The sequence below is a fragment of the Musca domestica genome, unplaced genomic scaffold, assembly GCF_030504385.1.
Source record: "Musca domestica strain aabys unplaced genomic scaffold, Musca_domestica.polishedcontigs.V.1.1 17, whole genome shotgun sequence".
Classification (NCBI taxonomy): domain Eukaryota; kingdom Metazoa; phylum Arthropoda; class Insecta; order Diptera; family Muscidae; genus Musca; species Musca domestica.
Genome location: NW_026712230.1, coordinates 1,783,420 through 1,805,028, shown reverse-complemented (window position 1 = coordinate 1,805,028; position 21,609 = coordinate 1,783,420). Strand labels below are relative to the sequence as shown.

General features: G+C 35.5%; 4 protein-coding genes across 7 annotated transcripts in view; 2 read left to right on the top strand and 2 right to left on the bottom strand.

The window, feature by feature from the left end:
* Positions 1-21,609, top strand: part of LOC101892195 (uncharacterized) — a 108,653-nt gene that overhangs the window by 66,785 nt on the left and 20,259 nt on the right. For all 4 annotated transcript variants that reach the window (XR_009341860.1, XM_059120354.1, XM_059120356.1 and 1 more), the window contains one exon: positions 11,895-11,965. Coding sequence is in view for 3 of the 4 variants with exons in the window: in XM_059120354.1 (XP_058976337.1) it covers positions 11,895-11,965 (71 nt within the window). In the remaining variant the exon portion in view is untranslated. The remainder of the gene's footprint in view (positions 1-11,894; positions 11,966-21,609) is intronic.
* Positions 12,065-13,158, bottom strand: LOC101899495 (uncharacterized). Its single transcript, XM_005188756.4, has 3 exons — positions 12,896-13,158; positions 12,649-12,815; positions 12,065-12,589 (listed from the first exon to the last, which is right to left on the bottom strand). Exons 1-3 carry the CDS (start codon positions 13,107-13,109, stop codon positions 12,218-12,220), a joined length of 753 nt encoding a protein of 250 aa, XP_005188813.2. The 5' UTR covers positions 13,110-13,158; the 3' UTR covers positions 12,065-12,217.
* On the top strand, positions 17,088-17,967 carry LOC101899319 (uncharacterized). The gene is made up of 3 exons (XM_005188755.4): positions 17,088-17,327; positions 17,393-17,547; positions 17,616-17,967. The coding sequence occupies exons 1-3, from the start codon at positions 17,150-17,152 to the stop codon at positions 17,856-17,858; spliced, it is 576 nt and encodes a 191-aa protein (XP_005188812.2). The 5' UTR covers positions 17,088-17,149; the 3' UTR covers positions 17,859-17,967.
* LOC101899145 (uncharacterized) lies at positions 20,138-21,026 on the bottom strand. The gene is made up of 3 exons (XM_005188754.3): positions 20,744-21,026; positions 20,519-20,673; positions 20,138-20,445 (listed from the first exon to the last, which is right to left on the bottom strand). Exons 1-3 carry the CDS (start codon positions 20,937-20,939, stop codon positions 20,158-20,160), a joined length of 639 nt encoding a protein of 212 aa, XP_005188811.2. The 5' UTR covers positions 20,940-21,026; the 3' UTR covers positions 20,138-20,157.

Sequence of the window (21,609 nt, the reverse complement as noted above, 5' to 3'; positions counted from 1 at the left end):
GAAGTTCCCAACAGGTCTACGTCTTCGCATAGCCCTCATATAACGGCACCTCCTTATATTCGCTATTTTTATGATTTTACGAACATTGTTTCAAATTTCGTATTGTAAGTTCGTAGTGCTACAGACTATGTAAGAAAATTGCAGGTATAGCCCTCATAATTTGTAGCTCCTATATTCGGTATTTTGATAATTTTAGCGACGTTATTTATGGGAATTGTATCATATTTCATATTTGAAGTTCCTAATGGGTACTACCATCTGTGACAGAAAATTGCCTATGCAGGTCCACGTTTCAATATATCCCCTATCTTCGTATAGCTCCCTATATTCGGTATTTTGAGGATTAAAGCGACATTATTCACTGCAACTGTTTCAAATTTCATATTTGAAGTTCCTAAGGGGAACTACCGTCTGTGACAGAAAGTTACCTGTAGGTCCACATTTTCGTAGGCTCCAATAAAACAGTAACTCCATATATTCGATATTTTTATGACTTGAGTGGTATTTTTCAACGGTCAATTTTTTTAATTTGCAAATTTCTTCCAAATGGTAAATAGTTTTGAAATTCGGCCCGCCCGTACTGCATTTTATTTGTGTTTTTGCAATCTCAAATCTTATATTTGATTGGCAAAACGTCTAAATACCAAGTTTGGTTTCAATCGGCTTAAAAATCCTACATATGTAATATAATTGGACTAATTTGAAATCCTCTAAATAAATGACTGACCTGCGATATGCAGACACAAAGTCATAAGATGAGGAAGCCATGTTAAGACGGGGCTACAAACTCCTTGTCGATTTGGGTTGATTCGATTCAGAGGTTCACGCTACCCTTTGGATCATGGTTCGGTTTTTGAAATGGGTTTTCAGTCGGCTCGAACTGTGGTTTTCGTTTCGATTCGGTTCGATTCAGTGTTATGTGTAAATACACACATATGCATGGTTTAATATAATGCCAACTTAGATGAAATCTTTGCTGGACAACTCTATTGATTTTTTATAGTGGATACATCACTTATTTATTATAACACTTGGTATTTGATATTGGCATGAACACAACGGTGGTGGACGGTACTTGTCCAACCGACAACGTCAAACCGAAGGCGTGTCATAGCCATAAATATCTGGACATTGCAAGAAACGTTGATGTTGTTGTTGTTGCTTTTGTTGCAAAATGTACTCCCAATGGTAATGGTGAGCTATGTGGTCGAACCACATCAATTGGCTGCAACATGCAGCATGGTATCGAACGTGCGCGCAACATGTTGCACTTTTGTGAAATTTCATTTACAATGCAATGTGCCTGCCATGTTTTTGGCGCTGTGTGTTTCGTCGGCGTTACCTCGCTCCGACGAACGAGCGATCGCTTTACGCATTCTGCATCAATATTAGGTAAAAACTACAGTAGTTGCACAAAAACAAAAAGTAAAACATTTCAGTGGAAATAACTTCTCGAATGGGCATTACTGTAAATATTTCTTCATTAAGATGTATGTGTTGTTTTTGTTTGTGGACATTGTGCCGGGGGAGGTGGGGAGGATAAAGGAGATGCCTACCTTTTTCTCGTTTAGTTTTCAATAAAGCTGTGCCGCTGACTGACGATACCGTATGTGAAGCAAGTGAAAACTTTCACTTGTACCCATCCATAGCTCCATGCCTATGGCGTGGCATAGCCGCCACCTAATGAGAAAACTTGTCTTCGATGTTACAGCATCCCATGTTGAGTTGTCGCTCTCCGCAATGATAAATATCCTGTCTTCTTGCCTACACGTTCGCATCCATAACTGCTTGCTTATTGCGTTTGTTGTTGTTGCTGTTGCTATTGTAATGCGTCAAGAAAATACAGTGGCGGCAGTCGTCGTCAGTGGTCATAAAAAGTGTGAATTTTATGTAATAGGCTTTTAAAGTATTACACATGTTCGTTGACGTGTTTCAATTTTAGGACAGCGAGGCAGGCGACTCTTCCGCTATGTGGATTTGGGGAAGACATTTGTTTGTCGCAAAATGGTATTATCGGTGCTAAGTGAAATTGTAGTAATTTCGCCCAACCTGCCAATTTTTTAATTTGTACACTATTTCTGCAATCAAATCTAGTTCCAAATTCAAATGTTACAGTACGTTTACATATAAATCTTTTTCCGGTAAACCTGGTACCTAAGCTATAGCAATAATTATAAATATGGAAAACATAGGGTAAGTGTACCATTTTTCAATCTTTTAACATTCTGAGTGAAATCTTTCAATTGCAGACAAATAAAGTTGTTCAGATTCCAAGTTTTGTTTACTTTTCGAAATAATAAACAAAAATTGAATTTGTTTTTATTAAATTGGCAAAATTTGCAATTTTACTAAGATTTAGTTTTTACCATTTTCCAATGATCGGCATGTCTATTTGCCAGTAGTCGGCATATTTCAGTAAAAAAATATTATTTGTATATTTTTTTATTTCAAATAGTATAAAACAATGCTGTATTATTAATTCACAGTTTAATCCAGAATTTTAAATTAATTTCGATTTTAAATAGTGTTTTATATAATTATCATTATAAACCAAATATAGGTAGAAAATCAAGAATAGCATGGTTACATTCAGTAACGTATGGATTTTCAATTAAAAAAATGAGATTAAATAAAAAAGTACCTTTCTTGTATTTGGAATTTGTGAATTGATCTTTTTCTTTAGAAAGGCAACATTTTTTTTCAAAAATACCACCGCTATCTACAACACCAAATAGCTGATTTAAAAAAATCTACTTAATTTAGAAAATTAAACAAATAAAATCAACTGCCGACTCAAAACTATTTTTTTATTTGAGTAGTTTTTGAAAATTGAAATTGGTCAAAAATGATATTTTTCTAGTAATCGGCACCACCTGTCGACTACTGGCAAATCTCTTTTTTTTTCTGTTCCTAATGTCGACATTAAATAATATAAGAGAAAAATGCTTGATTTGTATGTTTTTAAGTTATAAAATGATCATTAGACTGGCCGGACTATTATAAAATATATCTGATTCCAAAAGTATTAAATTTAATTTACTTAAATCGATTATTAAGTTGACACCACCACTATTTTTTTCTTTACAAACAAGCACTATCGCACGCGTTGGGAGACACTCACTGACGAAAACCGTTATTCTCTCGTAATAAATGATCGGAGCTCATTGTTTTTTACAGAAAGAGAGCAGAGAAGAATGTTGACGTTTTTTTTTTTTTTTTGCAATTATTTCATTATTTGGTCAATTCTATTCTTAGTTAGTTAAGTTTAAATTTCAAAACTGCCGACTACTGGAATATGCCGAATTTTTTTTCGAGGTTTTTTAGATGTTAACCATAACTGCAGCTGAGAAATGTGCGCTTAAATGCGATTTATAAAATGGTAACTAAAGAAAATATGTGGGTCAAAAAAATGTGGGTCAATTTTCCAAAAGGTACTTAATATTGAATCGATTGTATTGATCAAACGGATTATGACATTTGGAGAGAGGGTCGCTAATGGGGTGTTGGATAGATGTGAATTTTGGAAGGAGATGGTTTTCGAAATGTGTACTTAATTGTAAGAACTATACTAAATGGAACTTAATTTGGTACAATACGGATTTGGGTGAACGGATGGAGTTGAAATTGATATAAAATAACTGCAACAAAGTCAAACGTCATAATTTTTACATTCTTTTTAGTTTTACTGAGTGAAAATAACAAATGTCGGAAATAGCATCAAATTTTAGAATTAGTTTAGATTTGTTTGAATTGGTCACCTTTGGCACGAATTATGGCCTTCAAACGCAAATGAAACCGTCACACGCTGCCCGAATGTTGCTCTGCGGTATTTTGGCCGAAGCGAAGCGCTTACTTGAGGTGATCGACACTTTGGTATTTTTTTAGTGCTAACCTTGCTTTCCAAAATAATCCAGACACAAAAGTCCAACGGATTGGTATCCAGAGATTTTTGTGGCCATTGTGCGCTGGAAATGAAGCGAGGAACCTCATTTTGTAACCATACTTGGGTGGCGCGTGCTGAGTGCGATGGTGCTGAGTCCTCTTGGAATGTTAAAGGTCTGCGGCCAAAATGTTTGCGTGCCGAAGGCTTTAATACACCCTCCAGAATCTTTTCATGATAATATTCGGCATTTATTCTGATGTCACGGTCGATTAATACGAGCGGAGAGCGACGATCGGCTGTTATGGCGGCCCAAACCATCACAATGGCTGGCGCTTGTATTCTGGTGGCCAACCGAAGGTGCACAATTTCAGCTGACCTCTATGGCAAGTAAACAGGATCATTTTGTTTGTTTACAAACTGCTGGACAACGAATGTTTTCTCATCGGAGGAAACCAAATTCGGAAGTTCACCACTCTCGGTCAAGCGAAGAAACTCTTTAGCTCTTTTGAATCCATTTTCTTTCTGTTGCGGTGTAAGTTCTTGCACTTTTTTGGAATTTTAATGGCTTTGTCCCGAGCTCATTTTTCAATATTTGCCGAATGTAATATTGCGATATGTTCAGCTCACGAGCCATTTTTCGGCCATTTTTTCTGGAATGCTCTAACAATAGCCACTTGTGGTTTTCTAGCCAAATATAAAGAAATCACACTATCACGCTTGAATTCCATCACGAATAACTTTTTTTCTGGAAAATTCTCGCCAAAATGCTTTTGTACGCTTGTAAACAATATAATGATCCGTCACTGGAATAATTTCAACAGCTGTCGGACGAGTGGCTCAGATATGACAGCAGTCTGAAATTGGTTGCAGTTTTTTCTTCTCACTCTGTACATGTTCTTCTTAAGTGTACTATTAGATGTCATGTCCGTCTGTGGAAATCACTCTAGCTTCCGAAAGAAAAAGTAGGTTGAATAAAATTCTGATGTATTCGATGTCCGTAGAATTTTTAGTCTTTAAAATGATATATAAGCGAACCGCCAGATTTTAGATGTTTAGGTCATATTTTTAAATCGAATCCGCTCTAAATTGGCTGTTTGTGTCCCCAGTATGTAGGAAACACCCATCTAATGAATAATATGAGATACTACCTTCAAAGCCGCATATTTATGTATGACACAATACAGGACGTACAAAAGTTGCAAATCACCTCTGAAGCAGCTTAAGGATCTATACTGGGACCGGGCCTTTGGATACAGACAGTACGATATAGTTCTAAAAATAGATATGCCAGATAATGCTTTCCTCGTACGACACAAAGCAAGGACTAATTAAAAATACCCAGCGGAAATTGCTATGAGGAAGTCCCCTTCCTTACAAGACGGCATATTAGGGTGCTTTCGTCACATATGTGGCTCTATACAGAAATATGTAACTCCAAGTGCCAAAATTAAAACCATCTAGTTAAAAAAATGTTGCTATAATCATCAAAAACCGATTATCTCGATGAACCGTTATATGTTATAGGTAATCAATCTGAACTCAAAACACCAAATTTGAAACAATTGCGGTGGATAATGTAGAGACATCTTTTTGGAGTTTTCAGCATTTTCGGAAACCAATACTAGGTATTTTATAAGTTGCAAAAACATTTTTCAAACCAGCTAACTGTGTGCTGTCAACTAGGAGATGTTAAATTTCATTTACCTATGTGTAAGCACATTTTGTACATAAGTACGTCAGTATGTACTTAACATAATCACAATTATGACAACTTAACATTTATTAGCAATTTCACTGCCGTTCAACTCTCACTACCTTCGCATCCAAGGGAAGTAGAGTCGACCACCTGCAGATCGGTTGGAAGTTTAAAAACCGCTAAGCCTGGTTAAAAAATAAAAAAAAAAAACTCCTCTGAAGATTCACCGCCATAAGAATGAACCTGATAACCGCGTGTTTGATGGCAATCGATTAAACGGCTGATGGTGGCGGTTGGCAAGAGTGCAGCAAGCCCGCTTGTGGTCTGTGGCATCAACCTAAAGACACAGAAAGCGAAAGGAGTGTCACTTTCCATTGACTTGAGTAGTTTGTGCAACTTAAACACACACACGCGCCTACAAATTGACACTATAATAGTCGATCATACGATATATCTGCCGTCCGTCCGAACACCGAAGAAAATACATAAAATTTTAAACATTAAAAGAAGAAGAGAAGAAAAGAAAAGATCGTCAAGAGACAAGTCGTAATATATAATTTACCTGTTGCATCAATACCGCAAACGACATCATTATTACTTGGTCATGAGGTTATCTGATGGAAAATCTGTTGGAAAAAAACATAACCAGCAAAACTAACCCACAGAGGAAAAACACCAGGGTCTGCAAACGTATTGGGGGGAGCAATAAAAAAATGCTGCACAACTGCATTCCATTGTTGCATACAGTCATACGCGACGTGCAAACACTCACATAACTAAATACACACACACATAAATGCTGATGGTGGGTTGTGGCAGCAAATTTGACAGATTTTTAAAGTCCCACATGATGAAACGTTTTAGTAGTTTAAAGTGACTATTGAAGATTGTGTATTTTAATATTTAGGCATTTCTATAACCTTTTGGGACTTAATTCTGTTAAAAATGTTCGATTGAACTTCTATGATAACAGAATATGACATTTTATTACAAAATAACACTGCGGAAAAATTCAGATGAGCCAAAATTAACTCCATTCTGGGAGGGGAGTATGAATATAGAGGGTTTAATAGAAGTACCATATGGAGCCATTTGTTAATGTTACCTCAAATTGTTTTAATCGATCTTCGAAGTCTCCGCCGATTTTCAGCATAATTTTTAATGTTTTTTTTTTTTACTATAACTCTTCTTTTCAACGGATCGAAGGAACAAATACGATCTTTTATATAGGTCACAAATGTAAGTTGGAACATGGGTGCGCATAATCAATAAACCGCCTTATTGTGTATGTGTATATCATTCGCATCTCGGTTCCAATGCTATAAATTCCAAATTAAAACCAGTAAGGAAACGTCAAATGTTGGGCGGGCCGACTATATGATACCTTGCACCCCTATGCATATATAGTAGAGCTAACTAATTTATTTAAAGTAGATCATACCATCTATCAACCTTTGGCTTTAGAGCAGTTATAATTTGGTATCAGAGGAAAGGCACATCGAATTCTGAATTAATTTTCACTAAATTTGACGGAGATATTTAAAACGTTTATACCAAAAATCATTGCTATAGAATTATTGTATCACTTCGAGAAGGATTATATTAAAATTATATTATTAACGAGCTCTATAAGATATCTGATACCGAATATCATTGTTGTCGAATGCATATTACGAATGTGAGGGTCTTATAATCCCAAATCAGATGAAACATATATACATATATACAGGGTGAAAAAACTGCAAACAACTTCAGACTGCTGTCATTCCTAAGCCATTCGTACAAAAGCATTTTGGTGAGAATTTTCCAGAAAAAAAGTTATCGTGATGGAATTCAAGCGTGATAGTGTGATTTATTTATATTTGTGGCACGTGCAGTGTGTGCCATTTCACCGTCCTGTTGGAACCACATGTTTTCCAATCCCAACTCAACAAGTTGCGGCAAAAAAGTGATCATTGCTTTGTAGAGCTCACCATTCACAGTAACCGTCCGGTCCGCGACGTCTTCGAAGAAAAAAGGTCCGACACTTCTCCAGCGAAAGCAGCACACAATACAGTGATTTTGAGTGGGTGTAATGACTATTCGTGGGTTACACGCGGATTTTCAGTTCCCCAGTGGTGATGGGCCTCATCACTCATGATTATTTTTTATGAAGAAACATCTTTTCTTGGTGGCGATTAAGGATGGCTTGAGCGTATGTTAGACGCGATTGGCGGTCAGCAGCTAACAGCTGATGCACCATCTGGACTTTGTACGAAACATCTTCAAATCTTGTACCAAAATTCGCTGTAAAGTCTGTCGACTGTTACCCATTTGCGTGGCACGTCGACTAGTCGATGTCGACGGCGCTTCCATGACATCCCTGGCTACATCAGCAATATTCTCTGCAGAAAAGTAATCCTCCTATCATTTTCTGATAAAAGGGGTTATTTTTGCGCCACCTTTATATTTGATACAATAAGACTCTAGTGAATAGTTGAATTTTTGTAATGTCCTTCGAAGTAAGCTACCATTCTGGTTGTGTCAAAGAGCTGGAGAAAACATTCAATATCAAGAAGAAAGTTTTAAATTCTAAAATGTCTAATGCTAGCACCGAAATCATACCGCAGGAATGGTAAAAGCTGTTTCAGAAGGCACAGCTAAACATAAGAGAACAGCGTGATTACTTTGATGTATATGACCAGATGGAACTAAGGCAAACAAAGCTAGACTTTTCAGCTAGCATCAAATGTGTAATATTTTTTTATATCTATTCTGTATATAACCAACTCTGTATGCTTCTTATTCGCTTTGTTTTTTTTTTTTTATATCAAAAGCTCTATTATTATCGATAGTAATAGTATAAGTACACAAAGACACGCTTACGTACAAATTTACATCTACATGGGTACATCAATTTCTATATGTTTACAACTTGAAATTATACATTTTATCTAAATTGCTCTTGAAATAGCTCTACGTTAGAAAAATTAAAAAATACATTTTCCTTTAGATACATGTACACTGAAAAAAAAAAAACTTAAAACAATACGAAACATACAAATAAATACACACGTAAAATATTCAAAATACATTAAAATATTTCATGTCATTATTTTTGCTACCATTTTTAAGTTCCAATTTATGTCCCTGGGTCTAATTAAATGTAGCTTTTAATACGCAAACGATCAAGACAGTGATGTCGTTTATTTGGTATACCAACGTTATATCAAAACAGTTAAGTTCTATCCAGTTTTTTGTTGTTTTTAAACCCTCAAACTTATGATACTAGAGGGTATATATCATTTAATAGATCAACGTCGAAATAGCGGCTTTATACTCTAGGCCATTTTGGACAAAATCAGTTTTAAGGATTCAAGCTACCCATGTCTGTCTTTGGTGCTCTGGTCAAACTTGGAATTGATGATATTCGGCCCAGAATGGAATTGAAAAATAGTTCAGCTTAAAATAAGGTAGAGGAGCTATATATGTTCTATTCGTATTAACATAAATTCTAAATATGAACATGTATTTGTTATAGGTGGCTGCGCTAAACATGCAAAGTTTTTCCATAACTGCATTTTATTTTGATTTGAATGAATCTTGTGACTTTTGTTCATTCTTACACAGGCTTTATTAATGTTCCTAACATAGTAATTTATATAACTATTGTTTTCTTCTTGGGACTTACCAACCCATTTTTTCAATTAAACAAATTTAATACGTGGTGAAGGCCTAAAATGCGGAAAATTCGGAAAAGCCTTAAAAACGAAATCATTTTCCCAATCAGGAACAGTCTGTCATTAGACATTCATTTTTTCCCAAAGTGTATATCGTGTCTATCTATCAAACAGTTTGCATGTAAACACTTCAGTTTTTGGTATTTAGATCACAGGTGCAACCGAATAAATAACACCATTATCACAATACAACAAAAGACAACCAACACATGCATAGCGGCGGGTATTTCGTGTGGTAATAACACTTTTATATGAGGGATAGGTTCACAAGTTAAAGATCAGTTCTTGATTAAAAACAAATCTCGAATGTGAAAATAATTTAAGGGCATCCAGTGATCTGGAGAGTTGAAGTGACAACAAATTATCCAAAATGTACAATAATTAGCCAAAAAACGTGAAGGAAATAATATGTTCAGACCAAGTGACTAACCAGTATAAACTTGGGAGCTATATGAGCTAAATTACTTATCTATGGGAAATTTTTTGTTTTTCTTCGTCATACTTTCCGGTAGTTTAAAACTATCGCACTGAATTTTGGATGCTGTAACTCTGTTAAAGGCTTAACGATATTTTCTGCATGACCATGATCAACCTCCAGCCGATTTCTTGGTAATTCTGAAAAGACACGTTGTTCATTTTATTACAGATTGGACATGCACCGAACCAAATATCGGACGTCCGACACGTCTGTTTAAAGTCTGAAGTTGAGTTCCACGCGTCTACTGACGAATGTCAGAATTCTGCTAATTTGTCTGAGGGATTTTTACCTTGTTGTTAAGTTTTTTGTCTTCTGCTGGTTTGGTAACATTTGTCGAAAACAAGTAAAGATGCATTTTTACTTGTTTTCGACAAATGTTCGGCCGGACCGAACTTTTAATATCCTCCACTTTTAATGTCCTGCACCAAGGATCTTGAAACATTTTAAAATAATCCGTCAAATCCGTGAATAATATTGCTAAGACATCAAAATACCGAATAAAGGGAGGTACCGTTATATGTGGGCTGTGCGAAGACGTGGACCTGGACAATTTTCCGTCTCGGGTTGAAGTATTCATCATTTATCGGGAGGTACCGTTATATGGGGAAACATGACCTGCCTGCACACAGAAGACTGATGGTTTTGGATCCATGGTATGGTTTTGGATCCAAAATGAGAAAAATAGCTTGTCCTATGGACTTCACCAAAGCCATTGATACGTTATGGCAATATGACATCGTATACAGAATACATAGATTCAAAGGACAAACTTGTCGCATAGTTGAAAGTTTTCTTAAGGATCGAATCCCTCATGGCAGTATGATAACAAGCTGCCAGAGAAACGACTGGTTAAAACGAGTGCTGAGACCAGTATTGTACAACTCGTTCGTCAGCGACATCCCTGGACCACATGGAAGAGGATTAGGGCTCTTGTACGTCGATGACATTTTATTGAGGTTACGAGGAGACTTGGCCTCAAAGTGTGAATGTGTATGTCTGTGGTTGTACAAAGTCAATAAAAATCTACAGCAAAAAGTTCAGAGCTACATTCCTTCCACCAGCGTTGTTTACGAATTCTTTGGAATTGCAGATACAATTACCAGGTTATAATAATGCCCGACAAATTCGACTTCTACAGCCTTACGACAAACAGATTTTTTTTTATAAAAAAAAGGATATGAGAAGGGAGGATATTGACATCATGTTTAGATATGAGACCAACAATCGTCGTCTTCATAATGAAGAATGCTCTTTACTTCCTGGAAAGGAGTCAAGCCGGAGAAAAAAAGTGAACCAATTCCTGAAGTACCAAGAGGAACGCCCTAACATACTCAGAAGAAAGCACCTGTCACACAGAGATATTTTGAGCTACAAAAGTTACCTGGTACCAAATATCACTCTTTTGGAGTCCATATTACGCATGTAAGGGACTTAAAGCCCTAAATCGGATGACACATATATATGGGAGCTATAGATATATCTGAACCGGAGGAGATGGTTTTTTACTACTTTATTTCTATTTCTTTAAGTATAGAATTATAATCCGACGATGGAATATGAATAAACGACAATTTCCACATCTAAAATTGCAAAAATACATGTAGCAAAGAACTACCCTCGTACACCATTACGCTTATGCCACATCGTAAATGCGGAAAAGATTGCAATTTAATATTCTTAGTTTTTGATTATTCCCGTTGAAAGATTTCAATTTTTCACTCATGTACATACACACATTTTCACACGCACACACACACATGTACCGGGAAAATCAAACAGGTTGCTTGTGTAAAACATAACCATGTTGTCTGCTGTCTTTCTAACAATGCTAAGCTTGATTAGTTCGTAAATCATGAAACTGATATCCATGATGATCTTGTTTTCTTCTTTGGGATTTCGGTTAATGAACACACCTGAGAACTTTCCAAGTGAAATTATTTTTTCACGAGCTTACTTTAATGTGGTATGAAGAAATATAGGAAAGAACTCAAAGAGAAGAGTTAAAATCAGAGCTTTTGGAGCATAGTTAAGCCGAATAGATAGATAGGCAAAAAATATATGTTGCATAAAGGAAAAACTAAATATTTTGAAATATTACAAATCCCTATTTTCTTACAGGTTCCATAAGAACGTCACTCTTGGCTGGCACCAAATTCAATGTCACATGGCACTTGGCATATCCTCACCGGGTAAGTTCATGCAATTGATTGACTGATCAATAGAAGCTAGATTTTGCATATTTTAACAACTCTTAATTGATTACAACTAATTTATTATGTACAAGTTTAAAATATAGAATAGTAGGGCTATATTTTTTATTCCAAGTTTTCATTTAAAAAAATTTTAATATTTTAATTTTCGAAAAAAAATAAAACATATGAAAAGCCGAGCTCTACTGAACAATGCCCAAATATAATATATTAATATTACATATTTTTCAATTACAACAACTTGCAAAGATAAGCGACGAGAATGACCCAGCAACTAGCTATGCTAAATTCTATTGTTGGTCCAGCACTGGGCTGGGGCTTTTCCGTTGGTGGCACAGAGGTACTATTGTTATTTCCACCACCGCCATCACCACCGCCATCACCACCATCGGCTCTTACGCCATTACAAGCACCCAATTCACTTGGATCACACATCTCACATTTGTCGGAAGCCAAACAAGCCCTCTGTTCTTCCAATGTTGAGGTACAACCACGTACTACACGACTACCATCCTTGGTAGCAAAACAATACATGTTCGCGGTGCGACTTATGGGACAGCGAGTGGGTTGCAAAGCATCTACATTGTTGGAACATTTAGAGTCCTGGACAAAATATTCCAAATATTATTGTTGTTCTTTATGGATCTTCATCTCCTACTTACCGAACTCGAATCACATTGAACGCATTCGAATACATAGGCTGCCCATTTGTTGCAAAGATTTTCATTACACTTGTGGCACTCGGGTAGGTCATCAGCATCATCCGAATCACATTTGGTGCGTAAATGTTTTGCTAGATTTCCCAAGCAACCTTGAGCTTGAATTGTTGCTGCAAATTCCAAAAAAAAAAAAAGAACGAATAAAAATATTTCCCAACTCTTCTCATATGGTCTCTCCTTTACAACTTACATCCATCATAGACTGTGGCACAAATATCCACACCATTCGAACAGGTTTCCACACTTTGATATGTAGAGCGCAGGCAATTGATACCCTCGCATTGGTAACAGGAACGTTGTGCCGCAATCGAGTAAATTTGTAGAGTGGCAAACAGGAACAAAACCAGGAGTTTGTTTCCCCCACAAAAACGGCCGGTGGTTTGATGACCCAAAGCTAACTGCATTTTATGGCTTCCGAGAATGCATTGAAGGCAATACTCGCCACAGTATTGATAATATACACCGTGGTTACATACACTCAATTGAATTTTCAAATCGATAGAATTAGAGATAGAGATTTCAAGTGGCCCCTTTTGAGAGTTGTTGCAATTGGCAATCTATCTGTGTTTACATTAACCATATTGCCCGTGGCATTTGTCATCAGAACGAATATCAACCATGAAGATAACAACTCGAGAGTCAATTCTAACAAATCGTCATAGAGTGCTGTTGATTAATTCGCATTACATTCGCAGAAGGAAACTTTCCATAATTTCTAAAATTCCCGGCAATGGTTACACGATTAAATGGCATGCATGGAGTGACTACTGAATACTTGAATAATTGTTTCAACCTTGCCCAATTTTTTTAGATAATCCAAATTGTATACTATTATTGTTCTCTGTATCGGCACTATTAGTTATTTCCAACAACAATTGTGAAACTCTACTGATCCCCGAAAGCTACGTCTGTTTTCACGTCCTTAAAATCTATTTGTATAGAGCTAGTAGTTTGTAAAATTTTACTTCTTTTATCATAAACACACTATGTATGCCATACCGATCATCAACATATCGACGAGCTGGGTCCGTCTGTTCAAAAGAAACACAAACATTTTGGAGATAATAAGTATAAAATTAACGATGTTTGGAAATGACACTTCTGAGTTTTACATTGATGCTGATCTCGTTAACGTATAGATCCGAATATTTGAAATAAGGGAAAATATATACAGGAATCTAAGTTTTCAAATATTGTTAGCACGAAATTTCGCACAATCTCGTGGCTCCTGCCAAAAACAGTTCCAAATCATTTTGCATAAAATTCTTGAAATAATGACAAGAATAAAATTAAGCCAAAACATAAAAAACACATATGCAAAAGTTTTTCAGATCTGAGGAAACATTTTACGAAAAATTAACAAAAACAAGTGAAAAAGAAGCTAAGTTCGGCCGGGTCGAACTTTTAATACCCTCCACCATTTGGAAGGAACTTGAAAATTTTCCAAAAATTTTCGAAAACTACCACTTAAATGAAAAACGTTACATGGGGACTATGCGAAGACGTGAACCTGCTTCAGAATTTCATGAATTTCAAAATTCAAGCCAAGACTAGACTTCAATATTGAAGTTTGATAAGAATTAATCAAATTTCGTAGGATTTTAAAATGTTAGTACGAATTTCGAAATCTCAACATAGGTCCCATCAATAGTTTATAAATTTCAACACCTTAGCTCTAAAAGTACAGAATTTTAGTACTATTAACACCGATTTAGTTCTTTAATTTAGTTAATTTTTCAAAAATGCAATATTATCTTATATCCTAAGTCAGTTGTGGCCTACATGTAAAATTTCAAGATTCCAGATTCAAAAGTGCATTTAATACTTTTTAAGATTTAGTCTGGACCAAGTTTTGATACACCCTGTCCTTTTCGCACGCTTTATGCACACAGTGATACCCATGCCAGATGTAAGCATTCAAACTTTACTTCTTCCACTTGGCACTTTTGGTATATTTTTAGGATAAATGAATTCAAAATTCAAAAAAATTTAAATATTTTTACCTTCGTTGAACGAAAAGCTGAATTTGAAAATTTCCTTCCACGTTATGGCACACATATACAAGTTGGGGCAAATATAATCCTCCTATAAGAAAATATTATTTTATATATTTGCCCCTAACGTCTTCCATGTCTGTAGCTATAAGACTGAAGGTAAAGTTATGATGGAGTCACCATATAAGGGTATATTGTCAAGACAATCCATACATGGAAAATTTCTAAATTTATGTTTAAATATCCTCTCAAATGAATAAACATTGCTCTGAATTATTAACTTTCTTTTAATTCTCAAAATTTGTTTTGAGTCTTAAATAACAGTTTTTTTTTTGTTTGTCATATGAATGATACCAGTCCAAATTATCCATTTCAACATTTCGAAACATTTTTTTACCACCATTTCAATATAAAAAATTCCAATATTACTAGTTTAAATTATAATTGATTTTAATTATTAACTCTCCTCTCTAATAATTGCTCTCCGCTCCACCCAGTGGTTAAGTATTTAGTTTTCAGTTGTTGTGACCAACAATTTTTAATTTCTGAAATCACTTAGTTTTGAAAGTGTTTTATTGGTACTTTTAATGTAATCATTTATGCATTTTATTTGTTTTATTTTATGGTTAATTAATTAAAAGCGATGACGCTGGTTGTTGTGGGTATTGGATTACAAGTTTCTTCTTTAAACAATTATTAAACATTGTTTTTAATAATAGTTGTGTCCCAGAACATGCAATATAGTACGATATTGTACTATTTTTTACATATTTTACTTAAGTACACGAACATGTAAGAGAAGAAAATAACAAATTCAAATATGAAATTCTCAATTTTTTTACTATGTAAATTTTAATGGGTAAAAAATAGTAGTGAGGTTGACAGCTTCCGATTGGCCGATATGTTGATTTGGAGAAATTGCCATGAAATTTTGACTAGTTTTACGTTCCCGTACTTTATGGACAAAGTAGTTCTCTCCAATCGAAATGACTTGTTTTATCATTAGAATGAATTGGATCACAAAAATCTTTTTAAGTTTTGCACCTGCACATGCGTAATTTTTTGATCCCCAAAAATATATTTTGAAGGGAGTATCCGATTTGATCCTCCCACACAAAATGTCAAAATTTTCAAAGAAAATAATTTATTGCACAGAAAGAAAAGGATACTCCGATTTTGCTCCAACTTTACGAATCCTAATATTTGCGTCAGTGCTAGGTCAGGTGCGAAAATGAACAATATCGGTCCACTTCATCAAATACCTCCCCCACAAAGGGTCAAAATTTTGAATAATTTTAACTCTTATAAAATGTGATATAAGAGCCCGATTATCTTCAAATTTCACATATCCCAATATTTTTATTAACCCAAGGTCTGGTGTTGAGAGGGAATACATCGGTCCACTCCATCAAATACCTCACCCACAAAGGGTACAAATTTTGAATAATTACAAGTCTTATAAAATGTGATGTAAGATCCCGCTTGTCTTTAAATTTCACACATACCAATAATATTATTAACCCGAGCTCTGGTGTTAAGATGAAATATATCGGCCCACTCTTTCTGGTACCTCGCCCACAAAAGGTCGAAATTTGGAATATCGATTAAGCTCATAAATCGCAAAATTAACTTCCGATTGAATTTAGACTTGGCACATCTAAATATTTCTAGTAACACAGGATCTGTTATAAAAACGGTAGAGATCGGACCATTCCTTCTGGTACCTCTCCCACAAAGGGTCAAGGTTTTAAATAACCAAAACATTTATAAAATCCGAAATAATCATCAGGATCTCTTTATATTTCACACATCCCATTAATTCCATTAACAAAAGATCTGTTCTGAAGATGGTATATATCGATCCACTCCTTCTGGTACCTCCCCACAAAGGTTCAAAATTTTGAATATCTTAATGCATCGTTCAATATTTTTCAATATTTGGCAATTTATTGATGTGTGTTATTGAAATAAAAAAAAAAAAAAAACACTAAAATGGCCTTGATTTTATACGCATTATAGCCTACTTAATGTACTACCAAAAAAATACAGTTCAACACTTTGTATCCATTAATGTGAATGAGTAATCAGAAAGCTGTCAAATGTCTTCCTACAACCATGCGGAAGCTTAATGATACAGTCCAGTGTGTATGTATGTATTTTTGTGTGTTCCCGCACACAAACCTCTAAAATATTGACCTCGTATGTGTTTATTTTTGTTTTGTTAGTTACCACTGATTATTTTGATTTTGAGCCCAGATAAAAAATAGTACTCCAGTGCTATGGAGAGTCTGTTGAAAGATAACACCATCAAGTGCTTTCGAATGCATCGTCAATATGATTAAGTTTTGGCAAAACAAATGACGTGAAATTATAAAAGACGGTGCACCGTCAGACCAGGCAAGGATACGGGTGTTGTCTAAAATTCTGTTCAGTTCAGTCACGAGCCAAAAATGCATTTGAAATTTGTTTTGTTATCAGTATTAGTTTTGGGTCTGTTGGACTCCATAACGGCCAATACGCCAAGGACTTGCTATTCATGCAAGGGCATCAACTGCATGCGCACCTCGGTGGCACCAACCAAACAATGTTCGGATCCCTTGGATTTTTGTGTCACCGTCTTTGAGAAATGTAAGCCAAAACTAAATTTTCACAAAAGTTCTTTAAATAAAGGTTTCCCCTTAACCGTTCTATAGTCAATGTTGTGCAAAAGGGGTGTTCGTATGAAGTACCAGAACATCTGCGTCGTCGCTGTGATGCCAACACTGCCGAATGCCATAAATGTAATACGGATCGTTGTAACAATTTAGGTCAAGCTGAATTCAAATGCATTCAATGCGATTCCAGCCAGGTGACAATTTTTTAAGAAACCAAAAACCTAATGCCAAATTCATATTGACATTTTAATTTCTTCATCAGGACTCTAAATGTTCTTCAGCTCCAACTGATTTAGTGGCAACTCGCTGCGGATCACCAACTGCACCCAATTCCTATTGCTATGTCCAGTACGATGGCAATACGGTCAAGCGTGGTTGTTCCACAACTGTGGCTGATCAGCAATCCTGCTATGCCAATGCCAACTGTATGTTGTGCCTGGCTGGCGATATTAATGCCTGCAATGCTGCCGACTTTACACCTGGATCCAGGGCTTTCCGTTTGTAAATTTTTGGAGGGTTTGATTATCATTAAAAATGTTTAAATTCAAAAACAAATGTAAAATAATTGAAATCAATATTGTTTTGAATTAATTTAATGAACTTGAATAATGCCATTTCTCGAGTTATTTGATTTTTCTGGATGAAATCTTCATCGGAAAATTTGTAATATCATTCGTATTTTGTCATACTTTTTAATGGTAAAACTAGTAAAAAAGATAATTGCCAAATTCACACTGAGGGAAATGCTTTGCCCGGCACAATTGCAAAAGGTAGAACAAAGCTACCTCCCAAATTCCATATTTTTTCTTTTGGTGCCCCTATTCTGTCAAAACATAAACACAGTTGGTATATGTGCGTGTATTGTTTTGAATACAATAATTTGGAATTATTTCAAATTCAGTTGCAAAAAATGCTTATTTTCGAGTTTAACAAATTCTAAAATTTTGGGATAAAACTGTATTGTCTGACTATCTTAGATTCAATTTTGTGGAATAAAGCCAACATTCCATTCATGTTTTGTGGTATTTCCCCAAAAAAATGTAAAATAAACAAAACCAATCTTCGCTTATTTAAAAGTCTATTTGGCATTATAAAGCTTCGTTAAAAAGCTGAATTTCCCCAAGTTTATTTTTTTGAAGTTAAGCAACCATTCTGAATGAGCAAAGGCTATAACCTTAAATAATCGAATCTTCCGACATTAGTCACTCTGGTTTTGTACTCAGGATAAAAACACCCAAATTGAGTTTTCTTAAATATCTCAACCATACTATAAGAATTCTTTCAACACCTAGGCTTTTACTACAAGTTCTAAAGCCTTTGCTCTCAAGGCATCTAATTATACCCTTGCCGATACTAGTATCTATGAACTGATTCAAGAAGGCCAAAGCAGTTCTTGTCATCAAGACGTCTATTCTATCACCTTACGCCCTATCTGTTCTACGGATTCAACGTCGTCTGTTCTACTGATCCTTTTTATCTAATGAAGCGAAATGTCAAACCAGACAGGGAAGGCTGAGGCGATGATCAATTTAATAACCTACCGGAAGATTCAGAGAATAATTTCTTGGGAAAGACCACCATCTTTAAGATGCCAATATATCCAAAATAAAAACTAAGTAAAAACATTAAGTTCGGCCATTGTATTTCACTTTAAACTACTATGTATACAGTGTTCCGCCACTGCAGCTAGAACCCATTAAGAACCACAAATATCAATTTTTAGACAAATCGCTGAAAAACGGGATGACAAATTGTAATTGATATACCCTACTTTCCATGGTGGAGGCTATAACTAGACTAAGTCTATACCACGGATACAGTCAAACCTCTTCAAAAATACTAACCTCAAATATTTAAGCCTGGTCTGAATCTATATTTAGATCTAGCTAAAACCTCCTAAAACTATCGTGGAGTATGGCCTACATTTAACTTTGGGCACTTGCTAACGAAGTATCGACGGATCTAGCAAAAGAACCAAAAATAATGCTAGCAGGGCATCATCGACATATATCAGGAGTTGACCGCCAGAGGGCTATGACCCCATGTAACAAGAAAACATGTTATATAACATCCTCAAATACCTGCCAACAGGTTTGCTTATTAAGCCAAACGACTGGAATTTATATAAAATGTCATTATGCCCGACATAATCAAAACATAACCTGGCGATATCTAGATCCGCACATTCTGTCGAAGACTTTTCCAACTATGCTCTTCATGTCGTTGAGAAATGGGTTGGATCGCAGGATTTTCATTTCCTCGTCAAATTAAAGGATTTGTATAACTTTACAAACTGCGACAACCGAGAAATAGGCATATAATTATCGGGATCCGACCGGGATTGTTTCAAATTTCGTATTTTAAGTTCATAATGGGTGCTACAGCCTGTAACTGAAAATCCGGATAGCCCCCATATAACGCTATCTCCTCATATTCGGTATTATGATGATTTTAGCGTCATAATACACCGGAATTGTTCACAATTTCATATTTGAATATGGTAATGGGCTATGACGAAATTTGCATTAACAGGTCGACGTCTTCGTATGGGCCCAATATAACTGTAACTTCCTATTTCGGTAATTTTATGATTTTGGTAGCATTTTTCAACGGATTTTTTTTTTTTTTTGAAAATTGGCAAACTTTTTCTAAATGGTGATGGGTATTCAACGTTCAGCCCGGTCGAGCTTACTCCTTTTTTGCTTGTTAAATCTAGTTTTGAAAATGAATAAACCTTTTAACAATGTTCATTTCTATTACTATTACACACCCTCTCAATCAAAATCGTATTCAACTTGTATAATTTACAATTTTGCAAATAAACTACATAGAACAAATATAACAATAATAAACAAACTATTTGCAAAAATTTGATTAACCCCACTGGACGTGGATGGTATCATTCCTCCATTGCAGGCTCTGTCCGGGGTGGAAAGACACATTTCACATTGGTTGTCTTGTTGACATTTCAGTTGGTCCTCGAGGCGTGCCAAACAACCGCTTTCGCTGCGACCATTGGCAAGAGAACGATAATAACAATAGGTGTTGTCTCCTTCTGGCACTGGGCAGTGGTATTCCAGGCATTCTTTGTTCTAAAAAAAAAGAAAACAAAGAATTGTTTCTTTTTAGAGGAGGAGATATTCTGAAATGTGGGTCCTATCTCACGTTCTTTGCACTGCAATGTATACACGTGGCTGCTCCCCGATTATTGCAGAGATTTCCAAAGCACATGTGGCATTCTTTACTGATCGGCCCATCGGTACATCTCTTAAGATGTTCCTCGGGAATGGATGTGAAACAACCTCTCTCAATTACGCTCACTGCCAAATTATATTCCTTTTCTTATTTAAATTTCAAAAAAAAAAAAATATTTAATAAAATCATTCTTACATCCACTGAAGATGGTAACACATTCATCCCATTTGTTGGCACAGACGGTTGTCTCATTGACCTTCGATGGTCTTTGACAGTTAATACCCTTGCAGGTATAGCATTCAAGTCCAGCAGCTATGTTCGAGAAGCCTATTATTATCGCAAAAACACTTAGTAGCCATGTCAAAGGAGTTGTCACACGAATGCACTGCATTTTTCGATTTGAGTGTTGATGTAAGTTTGAAATATCCGACTCTAACAACTTATCTCGCTCGACACTGAAATAGAATGTCAATGAAAATTAAATTATTGCCGGAGATGCAAGTGCATCTATTCGAATGCAAACGTCGGCATGAGTCGCCTTTTGGAGTATACTACGTCTTGCGATGCATTAGATTTTCTTGCAACAGTTTTTACCGCCTTTGTTGGCTGTCTGTGAAACTCTGATCATTTTAGATCGTAAGTCAGCTGGTGAAGTTGATAGTTATTCTGGATGGAATTCCTTGTATTTAAGCTTGGCATTGTTTTTTGTTTTTTGTATGTCCGTTATTGAACGACGTTAATAGATATTTCAATTCAACTTAGAAGGAGCAAATTACCATTTTCCATATAACTTATACACATTACCATATGTTTTGTTTTTTTTTTTTTTTTTTGTCTTTTGGTTCAAATGTGATTTTATTGTATTTTCTAAAAAATAAAAGTACTTAAAATACTTTTTACCACAATTTTAATTTTATTCCACAATAAAAAAAAACAACACTTTTGATTAAATTATATTGTTTGGACGAAAATAGGACTCGATATTATCGAAAAGGTACATATGTACTTTACTCATGTATTTCACAACTGAAATACTGTCCATGTATCACATGACGTGTATA